Raw genomic sequence first — 12,282 nt, forward strand, 5'->3', positions numbered from 1 at the left:
CTTGTCTGTTTTGCTCAGTGTTGCAGCATGGAGACCGATTTTTTTTTTAATTAATTAAAATAGGAAGACTTTGTTCGTTATGAGTTGGGATAAAGAAAATGCAGAAACAGAACGTACTGTAAATGGAGGAAGTGAAACCTTCCTGGAGAAACAAAGTTTTCTTGACATGTATGGCTTTGCTAACAGAAAATACTTTACCTATGTTTTGATGGCTTTGGTTTTCATGAGAACTTAAAATACATAAAAGTGTGCTCCCACCTGGAATTGTTTCTGTGGTGGCATGGCAAGTCCTTGCTGAAAGATGGCAGGTTTAGACTAGCAGTAATTATATAAGGTCTACGGATGTGTCTCTTTAAATTTCAGCTGAACGTATCCTGAAGGCTTATCTTTTTGTGGGCAAGTATCGAAAAAGAGAGTCTTAAATCTGAGAATATTCTGAAAGGAGCATAAAAAAAATCTTGATTGTTTAAAAAAGTAGATATTTTATAATGCATGCTAGGTATATGATAACTGTTTGAAATACTTAAATAACGTCAAGTTGTTTTAAGCAAAGTGGAAAGAAAAAATAATGAGTGAACTGGCAGGCGTAGTATTCTGTTACTCTCTGGAAAAACATCAGTAGCTGGTTTGGTCTCCTGACGTGGATTGGTTGTATGGGTACGTAGCAGGACTGATGCTTTGAGGAAAAAAACTGAGGAGTACTGAAGAGTGTAAATTTAAAGGCGGTCTTCTGCTGTTATGTAGGTGGCAACTTGAAGAAGATCAGCTGAACTGCAGGCTTTTCAGAGATTCCTTTTCCAAGGAAGTAATTTAAAAATCTGCTGTTTCTAATATTCCACTGGATTTACTAAATTAAGAACCATTCAGACTACTGAACAGTTTATATTGACAATCATACAGATTGTTCTTGGACTAGCTAAAAGTGGTTATATGGCAGCTAGGTTATAAATGTAGTAGTATTTGATCCAAATTCCACACTTACACTTGAGGTATGACAGTTTGTGGTGATTCACTTCTGGTGAGTTGATTACTGTCCCTAGACTTTTTATTTCACTTGAAGGGTGGGGAAATGGTGCTGTTTTCTGTTTTGCACTTTCATGTGAAAATTTCCATATACTTTTGGGAATACATCTCAAGAAGCTTGTTCAAGGATATGCATAATTGTTTTTAGCCTGTCAGATACTTAAAGCAAGCTGTGTGGGGCTGAAGGTGAGGACTCTCTGGGGAGTAATGCTTTGTGATGCAAAGAGCTTTCCTCTTTCATAACACTGTTAGTCAAAGCACTTGAAAGTAGTGGTGTGCTAGATTTGCAAGTTTTAGGCTGTTTCCACAGTCTTGGTTACTGTCTCCACAGAATGTAACTGCTTACCCATGATTTATGTGAGGCAGTATTTGTAGGACAACTGCTTTGTGCCACCAAGTGTTTAAAAAAAAAAAAAAAATTGACAGATTCTCATCTTAAATCTGAGGATCCCAGTGTAGTTGGTAAACACCTCTTAAGATAAACAGTTGTTTCAACCAGTAAAACAGTAACGATTTATGAAAATGTAAAAGTGAATGTGACTGTATACAGCAAGTTATGGTGCTCAACTACAAAATTTTTAGTCATTTAACTGTCCTCCAATGGGAGCTTTATTCAGTCCTTTCAGTTCCTCCCACTACCCAGCATTGGAAATTAGTGTAAGATTTGAAGAAAGAAGGAAACTGTGGTCAAAAAAGGTACCTTTTTTCTTTTGACTATGTTGCTGCGATTATTTATAGTTACAAATGGGTTTCATAAATAACAGGTTATTCTTCCCAGTCTGTTTTCTTCAGAGACCTTCATAAGAGAGTCAGATTGATACCGTGCTTCTAGTGAAAAACTAAAAGGAAATTTAAAAGCATAATCTTCACAGTTCTGCAGAAGATGCTGCTTTTAATGTTTGCAAGGAGTTTGGGCCTGTATTTATTGAAAAGTCTTGATGGCTTTCTGATTCTCATGCTCTCTTCTCTATGGAAATCCTAGTCACCTTTATGTAAGATAACAGTGAATAATCTGTGTTCACCTATGCTCTATATGCTTGTCATCCTTTTCTAGCTCTGAAACTTTGGAGGTGGAACACTGAGTTTTTTGGGGAGTGGGGGAGAGTTGTCAAGAATGAGTTGGAAAACAGATCAAAATGGTAAGGAAGGGATTATGTAACCAGGAGCTGTTGATTAAACATTGAGTGATTTACATAACCACTCCTGTGTAGCCTGCATTTTGTAAGCAAATGCTGCTGCTTTTTCTGCACTTAGCAGTCATACGTTTGTGCCGATGTGCCAGCGTTTTAACAGTGCACCAAATGAACAGTTTTCTATTGACGGTTACATAACTGTATAGAAAGTACTATGGTTATTGTACAGGCTCTCTGTAGCAGGGATTCATAATCATTCTCTCGATTCTGTATTTCCATAGAAGTACTTCAATTTCAGAGTCCTCCAACTGTTTGTAATGCAAATTCTATTTTTGCACCGTATTAACAAAGTGCTTTAAATTCTGCATGTATATGCTGTCTGCTAATTTACTAAGTATTCTCTCAGATGTGCAGCCCCATCTGTTAAAACTTTGACACTTTCCCACTTAAGAGAAACAGAACTTGAGCAAACAGAACAGAGGAAAACTGCTTGCTACTCCATGGCTCTTCTGGAATTCCTTTGTATTCAATTTATGCATTATCAAATTGAAAAATTGCACAAGTTTAACTTATTCAGGCAGTTAATGTTGGTCTTTCATAGTTGCATTTAAATTTCTGTCATTATTTCTAATGATAACAACATACAAATTTATCTCAAATTCAATTTAAAATTTAAAGTAGACATTTTAAAGAATTGTATTCCTGCTTAAAAGACTGTTAACTTTGTAATAAGATATCTGGATCATGTGGGAATACAAACATTAAAATCTGTGAGCTCTTAGCTGAGCTTCTAGCATATAATTGTTGCGTTGTCACAAATATACAAGGTACATGCAGAAAAAATTCTGTACAGCAGAGGTATCACTTTCCTGATTAACATTTTAAATTCTGTAAGGTTTTTCTTAAATTAAGGAATGTTATAATAACATCTGAAAAAGCTCAGAATTAAAAGATTGGATTATAGTCCTGCAACTGTACAAGATGTTGCTATTCCACCTTTCAGTTAATAAAACGACAGGGAAATATCACTAGAAGAGTCATAAGCCTCATTCTCACTAGGGTTCTATCAGTGCTGCCTTTGTCACTGTATGAATCAATATGTTGGCCTTTGAAAACTTCATTTAAAGTGGAATATTTTGTAAGAGTACAGTCAGTCTTTATCGGGGGATCAATGAGATGATTTTGTTGGCAGTTGAAGTGCAGAATCTTTCATATGCTGTTATAAACTCTGGGACATCCTGGAGTTAGAACTCTACTGCTACAATTTCATCAAATAACTGTTTTTGTTATCCTAAACTCATGCTTGAAATGCTTAATCTATCTCAACTGGGTAACATGCTGTTTGTAGCTCCTGCTATAGTGCTCTTGGATAGAAGAAACACAACAAAATGTGCTGGCATAGCAGTTTGTGGCCTCAGTACAACCTTCAGAAAAGAGAGGAATGAGGTGGGGCAGGAAAAATAGAAGTACAGCAGTGACATAGGTTCCAGAAAATGTTGGGTTGATTTTCATATGAGTCTGCTTAAGTGTTATTTGTTAAATAAAAAAGAAAAGGTATAGAAGGAAATTGAAAGATCAATAACTTACTAAGCAGAATTTCTGATTTTGTTTAATTTTTTTTTTTCCTTGCAGCACAACACTAAATTTGTAATGAAATGGAGTCTGGGTCAAGCTCTTTTCGAGTGGAATTTCCAGATTTTTCTAGCACCATTTTGCAGAAGTTAAACCAGCAGCGCCAGCAAGGACAATTATGTGATGTGTCCATTGTGGTTCAGGGCCATCTCTTCAGAGCCCATAAAGCTGTTCTTGCAGCTAGTTCACCTTACTTCTGTGATCAGGTTCTCCTGAAAAACAGCAGGCGAATAGTCCTGCCTGATGTGATGAATCCCAGAGTATTTGAAAACATTCTTCTGTCTACCTATACAGGTCGGCTGGTAATGCCCGCTCCAGAAATTGTTAGTTATTTGACAGCAGCAAGTTTCCTTCAGATGTGGCATGTAGTGGATAAATGCACTGAAGTGCTAGAGGGGAACCCGACAGTTCTGTGTCAGAAGATGAACCATGGCAGTGATCATCAGTCGCCAAGCAGTAGTAGTTACAATGGCCTTGTTGAAACCTTTGAACTTGGCTCTGGAGGACAGACGGAATTCCACAAAGTGCAGGAACTAAGGGATGGCGAAAATGAAGAAGAGAGCTCTAAAGATGAACTGTCATGTCAACTGACAGAACATGAGTACCTTCCCAGTAATTCTTCAACTGAACATGATAGACTTAGCACTGGAATGACAAGTCAGGATGGTGAAGAAGGAACTAGCGATAGTGCAGAGTATCAGTATACCAGACCTATGTATAGCAAACCCAGCATCATGTCTCACAAGCGGTGGATCCATGTGAAACCAGAAAGATTTGAACAAGACTGTGAAGGTGTTGATAATCCTTATGATGAACACCAAGTTTCTGAATCCATGAATGCCATTCAGGCAGATCATTCAATCCAGTCTTCAGGTGTTGAAGACTTTCATATAGGTGACAAAAAGATGGAAGCAGAATTTGATGAACAGGCAGATGAAAGTAATTATGATGAACAAGTTGATTTCTATGGCTCTTCTATGGAAGAATTTTCTGGTGAAAGGGCAGATGGAAATTTAAGTGCTCACAGACAGGATCTTATGATAGCAGCAGGCTATGGTGAAGGCATTGAAATGGCTACGGGAATTAAAGAAGAAACGTCCCTCAGTGGATTCTCACATGCTGATAAGCTGTATCCTTGTCAGTGTGGTAAAAGCTTTACACACAAAAGTCAGAGAGATCGGCATATGAGTATGCACCTTGGTCTTCGACCTTATGGCTGTGGTGTCTGTGGTAAGAAATTCAAAATGAAACACCATCTTGTAGGCCATATGAAAATTCATACAGGCATAAAACCATATGAGTGTAACATCTGTGGGAAAAGATTTATGTGGAGGGACAGTTTTCACCGACATGTGACCTCTTGTACCAAGTCATATCAAGCTTCTAAAGCTGAGCAGAGTACTACTGAGATGAACTAAGACATTAGTGCTTACATTTGTTTAGTAGAGTAAGCAAAATAAACTAATTATGCAAATAATGTCTGGTACTTGCTATTGTAAATTCTCAAAAAAACAAGTTTTAATGATTATGCTGGTATAAGCAGACCAAACTTTTATTTCATTTTCCACAGTATTACTCCAGGTGTTTGATGTGTGAAGTGCAAATGGTTAATCTGAAAGGTGCTTGCAAAATGAGGTCTGTAAGGTCTTGTGACATTGACTGTAATCACAGCAATATTTAGAAGCCCTGTTGTATTTCTAAGTCTTCTAAATTCACAGTAAAACTCAGCTCTAAATTGACCCAAATCCTGCAAATACTTATGTGAAGCATGAATTCAAGTAGCCCTACTTAATGAAAAAGAGAACTAGGATGATCAAACCAGGATATATGATTCACATTTTAATGAAAAAAATTAAAATTCCACCTCAAACTGGAGACTGCTGACATACTTAACATGCATCATTAGATAGTATGCATCATTAGAGAGTCTACATCATTAAATAGCCTTTGCTGTATTGCTTAATGAAAGGCTGTGTTAAAGATGGTTTGGCTTTCCTTTATCTGTCGTCCACTTTTTGTCCATCTTCAGTAAAACAAATGTTGTCTAATTTTGTGCTGATTTCTATTTAGAGTCTGTAAAGCACTTAAATACAGTTGAGCACTATATAAACTTCAATCTGTATTAGTATAATTTGTCTTTGCTCCTCTAGGGTCTAATGCTCTATGACTCTTGGCTTGGCTTGATTTTGATTGCTACATCATGAGAGCTTCTAGAAGTGTGTGTAATAAGTATGTCTTGTCAAAAAAAAAAAAAGTAAGATGTAACATTTGGAACTTACCCAAAATCATGAAACATTTAAACTGTAGTTTTCTGCTCAGATTTGTGGCTTACTACAGTAGCAAGTACCAAACTCTGTGGATTCACAAATTGACTCTTTATTGGTACAAAAACTTCTTTGAGAACTTCTGTCTAGTTTTAGAAACCTGCTTTAGGAAAATGATTTAGTCATTGATAGATATTTATACTTTTCTTTAGTCTTTGAATAGTAAGAACTATAATACAGATTCTTGGTACTGAACTACTGTGACTGGTTACACATGATCACAAGCAGCCGGAGTTGTTTACCTCTTCAAATGAAGTTGCTTGTGGAAAAAAAGTAGAAAGTGTGGTATTTGGATCTGTTAATGGTACTGCAGAACATGGTACCATGCTCATGTCCGAAGTCTGGATTTCTGCTGGGAAAGTGGCACTTCTGCTTCATTAGGATGAGGATCTATATGCTGGGCTCTCATTCTTGGAGATAGATGGAGGAGTGTTTGTAGTTCTGAGAGATGCTGCCAGCTCTGCAGGTAGAGTGAATGCATCAATTGTAAAGGTGGCAACAGGATTTGGGGGTTGAAAGCTTAATGCAGTCCTATGCAAAAGCAATTAACCCTTCTTTGTAGTTTACTGAAACATGTTATAAAAAGGAAAGAGCCTTTAGAGCATATATAGACTATAATAGAAAGAGGTGATGTCCAAGTACAGTGCTGGTAACATGGGGAAAAACATTAACCAGCATCGAAGGCCTAAGCCTGTCTGGCCCCAATTTATATATTAGGTACTGCAATATGCAGGATAATGTATTTAAACAGATGACCCTGTATGGTGAAGCAAAAACACATAAAGGTAATAACTATTTAGATGCTTTTTTGAACTCCCAGTTACAAATTGTCTTAAGATACAACCGAACTGTATCGTGAACATGAATGTCTGGTACAAGCTGGGGGTTTACTACTCAGTGGGCTGTAATTATTGTAACTTCTTTTCTGGCATTCTACTTACAAACTTTAATTTTTTTAAGAGGCTCTTAATTCTTAATCTTCTAATGCTTCAGATATTTTTCATATGGAATTTTGTTAAAACAGATTTTCCCAAATATGATGAACCCATTGCTGGCAATGGGCATGAATGGTCAGCACCACAGAGTTCCTATTCTTAGCACTTAATTGAACTCTACAATATACCATGGTGGCCATATATAACCCTTGTAATCAAGGTAACTAAACAGGGATTTGCTCACTAACACTGTAACCTACTTAATGTATAGAAGCACTTTGTATTTAAAAAAAAAACAAACCATAAAACTTTATAAGTATGTTTTTTAAACTTAGAAATTATATTCCCTTTATGGTTTGTTTCCACACTGCTAACACTGTCTTTTTTAATATTAAAAAAAAGAAATTGTAATGCTTGCCTGTTTACATGAGTGTAGAGGAAAGGGTTCTTGCACTCAGTGGCCCTATTTTTCCATTCTCCAAGGCCTTACTACATACAGGGTGTCATTTCTGCAAGTACCATCATCACATTTGAGGGAAGGTATTCTCATACTCATTTCAAGAATGATCTTGTATATTACATTAGTTCTCAACCCCTTTCAAATTGTCACTTCAGTGTTGCATAAAAAGGTTAAGGGTGCCTCTTCCCATTTAACCATAAAAAAGGCTGGTCAGAAACACCAGGCTGAAAACCATGGTCAAGCAAAAAATTACTTCTGTTAAACCCAGACCATCCTACAGAGCTGCCAGCAAAACTGTTTCTTTTACCAGCTTGGAATGACTGTTATATGGGACATTTCAAAGTTAAACATTACTCCTATTTGCAGTTAGATTACTTTGAAATAAAGCTTTAAAATAAAACGTACTGCGAGAGACACTTTAAAGGTTTTATAACAGGTCCAGTAGGTCATATTATAGAACCATGTCCTTTTTTAATGACTTAGCGTGAATAGTAACTTTTTAATATTTGCCTATTACAGTTTTACCCCATATTATGACATTGTCTTGAAAGTCCAACAAATGTTGCTCCACTGATTTTTGTAGCCCTTGGCTTTCTGATGTTAATTCCCATGAAACCAATTGATTGCAGAAAAATACTGATATGATTGTTATGAGATCTAGTTGAGAGGACTGATGATTTAAGGGAAGCTTGAGATACATGTCTAAAATCCTTACTTTTGTTTATCGCAGGCAAAACAGTTGATTTTTGGTGGTTTTCCTGAATTTAATTTATTGCTCTTTGACAAACTTCTAATCACTGATTCAGGTATTGGGGGGGGGGGGGAAGACAACAAAAAATTACTTAAGGAGACATCTTTCTTCCCCCTTCCCCAGGCTCAACTTAAGTCTAACACTTCTCCTCCCTGCCTTTGTAGTCTTATTTCCCTTGTTTTCACTGAGAGTTGCTCTCAGTCCGTGCCAGTTCTTTTAGTGAGGTGACAGATCACATGGGAGGCTGGGCTCATATGCATACTGGCTTGTCTGATGCTCTTCATTTCTTAGTGGGTGTCCTGTGCCACTCTGGGCTGGTCACAGTCACTGTTCATGGTGACACTGGGCCATAGTCCCTTCAGGGATGTGCCTGTTCCAGCTTGGGTCTCCTATGGGCCTCAGTTACTTCAGAGGTGTACCTGCTCTGGCATGGCTTACCTATAGGCCAAAGTCCCCTCAGAAGTGAATCTCCTCAGGCATGGCCTTCTGTGAGTGTGTCTCTATACAAGGCCTCAGTGTCGTCTTCATGTGTTTTCCCAAGAGCAGCTCTTCAGTTTCTCCGCATGTGTTTCTTCCCCTTCTCCTTCTGTGTCTCCCTGCACCTCTTGCTAGCAGCCGCCACTCCTTAAGTATGTTTAAGCAGAGGCACTGCACGCACCTCTGGTTGAAGTTTTGGCATGCAATGGATTGTTTGCATTAGTTTCAGTGCAAGCTAGAACCTGTTTTGGTTAGCACAGGGCAGTTCACAACCTCTTGCCACATGTCACTCTCATAGCCCCCTGCCACTGAAACCCTGCGATTTACGGCCGATACAGTTGTACATAGTAAACCAAGATATGCAGATGCAGCTTCTGTCAAGCTCTTAATCTTTGCTAATGGAGTGGTCTTGTTCAAGATACAGGAAATAATTTCTTGTTTGTGGGGAGGGAAGCGATCAACATATATATATATATAATATGAATGCATATGTATATGATAAATTTCATTAATCTTCCCTTCAGCTTCATCACCTTTAATGATATGGCTTAGAAACAGTTGTGCATTTTTATATTGCTCGCTGTTGGCTGTAGTAAAATGAATGTCTTCTGAAAACCAGAATCGTTGTACACATAGGAGGCTTTCAGAATTTCCTGCTACTGTGAAGCCACTCGTCCTATCAGTGGTAAGAACACAATGATGCTACAGCTAAGTTCCTTTTCATTCCATTTTGTAACTAAGATGTTAATTACCATAGAATCTGTGTAACTGCCATTCTGAAAAATTCAACTATTAGCAGGGTTGAGATCTCTGCTTAGGTCTATATCTGACCCTTTTGAGGGAGGAGGTTCCTATTTCATACACCACTGTTGGGTTTTTTTTGTTGTTGGTTTGGTTTTTAAACATTACCTTGTTTGTTTTATGGGCGAGCAGGTAGACTCTAGAAAGTACTGTCAGTGCAATTTTTGGTCTTAGCTTTTTTTATCTGAGGTGTTTCTCGGGTTGAGAAACTTTGTCCTGTACCAAAAGCAAGGCAGATGATCAAAGGCTGATGTATTGGGTTTCTCATTATAAAAAGACTACTTGATGTCCCTATATTATTGAGCCTGAAAAGAATGGAGGCATGTCAAGTCTTGTAATCTCAACACTTCTGCGTTGGTGCCAGAAAGGTGACCTGTCTCTGAATTATGAGAGCCTACAGCAGTATATTGAGTATTTTGCTTTAACAGAACCTTTCTCAAAACAACAAAGGAAAGTTGGGGATTTTTGTCATTTAAATGCTTCATTGGATAGCTAGGCTTCTTTAGCTATAAGCTGTAAACTGTCAGTGCCCTAGGGGAAGATGCTGGAAAACAAAATGGTATATTTTTAATGTGATTAAATTTTAAGTTCAGATTTTTGCTTGAAGCCTGTGTCTGTCGATTGCTGCTCCTTTTTTTATTATTCATGGGATTCCATATTTCTTCCAGAAATGTAACTGTTTATGCAAGTCAAGTGAATCTTCCTTAATGAGCTATAAGTTTTTATTCTAAACAAGTCATTTATAATAGTAAATTTGCATATCTTGATATTTTGTGAGATGTTATGCCTGTATTGCAGAGGTTGGATAGTTTTGTCTATAAATATTGCTGTCCTAATTGTACAGCATGGTTTTAATTTAATGTTACTGTTCAATATTTTCTTCTTATAGAAGAGTCCCCTGCCCCTTTTTTGTATAACATGTTTTAATAAATGTTATCTGTCAACTTTGTAAATGTTTTCTTAAGCTTGAATGAAAGGAATGCATGTCTAGTACTAGTATTTAATATTTCACTTTTGCCAAAACGATAAGTGCTCAAACAAAAGTACAAATCCAAAGGCAGTTGATATATAACTTTATTAAATATATAAAGAAAAAGTGTATCTAGTAATGTGTCTTCTTGAAATATTGAGAACATGCCAGCCTAGCCTAAGAAAACACTAAACTAAAAACTGATTTTTATAACACAGTAAGTTGATGAATTTGTGGAATTGGGCCCATTTCTTTGGTGCTTAGGTAACTAGTTCCCATGTTAGTCCAAGTTTATCAAACAGGTTTTACTGTAACTGTTTTTTGCAGAATGGTGCAGATCTCTAAAAGTTACAGTACAGAACGTGCAGGCTGATAGGAAAATTCCAGACACTCACTTCATAGTAGCAGCAACCGCATGTCCAAAAAGCCTACAGGTAAATTTGAAGTAGGTACAGGTAACGTATAGATTTTTTTCTTGTCTAAGTAGGAAAGAAATATCATACTGTGAAAAAGTATTCAAGATTAAGTTTCCATTATCTTCCTGTGAGGATTCCTCCTCTCCCTGACTAAATTTAGGCACTCTTACTGAACAATTTACTTTGTCCAGCCTCCATCTATTCAGTCCTCATGGAACTGTCATAGCTGATGCTGCTTACTCAGCAGCTTAATGCTTGCTATCTGAACAAAAAATGAGCTTGCTCCAATTTAAAGCATTTTCAGCCAGTTCCTGGAAAAATCGGTATTTGCATACCACACTCCTCAGTCTTCAGCAACTTTAAATGGAATATGGTACAAGCAAATTCATTTCCTATTGCTGTTGGTTACACTTACTGAACGCACGTAAGAACAAGCCCAAAGTATTCTGTCTGTTCAGAATTAGTCATTTGATTTTCTTTTATATGAGTGAACAAATACCATTTGTGTGTCTGTTATTTAACTTTGTTATTTATGCCCTGATCAGGATGCTCCCCCAGGCTGCTACTTTATCTGATTACCATTCAACACCTGATTTCTGAAGACTATCTTCCATATGTTTTATAGGGAGAGAAAGACATACCTCCAGAAGACAAAATGTGATGTCCCAAGTTAGACCATGTGGATATCCCAGCACTACCTACCGGCACCAGTCACTGACTTTTATCAAGCGGTACATGAACTGTCTGGTAGAAGAGTGAATCGTTGCCCTGCGTAAACTACAAGCATATGCAGGATAAGCTCAAAAAATATGTGCGTGCTCGCTAAAGCAATCTGTGTAAGTTATAAGGACAGTGTAACACAAGTGAACTTTTTAATGCCTCACTTACACTGCTCAATAAAGGCGGTAGTTCACAGCTGGGGTGGGGGGGGGTCCTGTCCCAAAAGCTTCTTTACTGCACCTCTGTGTGCCGAGACGGGCGTGCCATCTGAAGCGTGCCTGAGACTTGGGGACAAAAAACGTCGGTCTCTCAAAATGCAGGAGATCGTGCCGTTCCAGAGATGAATATTTCTGATGTGATGCAAAGCTGTTCATAGTAATCTCTAACGCTTTTGTTTTCATTTTTTGAAATTCTCCACTCCTGGTGCATTTTTGAATGCATGTTCTGTTATCAAGCTAAACACTCTGAGAATTCCAGGAACCGATTTGCCTGCGTGTGCCCTGACTTCAGCTCAAGCTTCGGCTCTCATGTCCTCTCTGGGGAGTCGTGCCGCAAGGGAGACGTCCACCTTCCCGGCCGCGGTACGGGCCCCAGGTTCAGCGGTGCGGAGGTCGCGGCCGCCGGGAGGGCGTCTGGCCCT

General features: G+C 38.0%; 1 protein-coding gene across 1 annotated transcript; it reads left to right on the forward strand.

Moving 5' to 3' along the window:
- Nucleotides 1–2,081: 2,081 nt before the first annotated feature.
- ZBTB43 (zinc finger and BTB domain containing 43) lies at nucleotides 2,082–8,325 on the forward strand. Its single transcript, XM_009280096.1, has 2 exons — nucleotides 2,082–2,162; nucleotides 3,789–8,325. The coding sequence occupies exon 2, from the start codon at nucleotides 3,812–3,814 to the stop codon at nucleotides 5,204–5,206; it is 1,395 nt and encodes a 464-aa protein (XP_009278371.1). The 5' UTR covers nucleotides 2,082–2,162; nucleotides 3,789–3,811; the 3' UTR covers nucleotides 5,207–8,325.
- Nucleotides 8,326–12,282: the final 3,957 nt, after the last annotated feature.

Source organism: Aptenodytes forsteri, unplaced genomic scaffold (assembly GCF_000699145.1).
Source record: "Aptenodytes forsteri isolate BGI_AS27 unplaced genomic scaffold, ASM69914v1 Scaffold163, whole genome shotgun sequence".
Taxonomy (NCBI): domain Eukaryota; kingdom Metazoa; phylum Chordata; class Aves; order Sphenisciformes; family Spheniscidae; genus Aptenodytes; species Aptenodytes forsteri.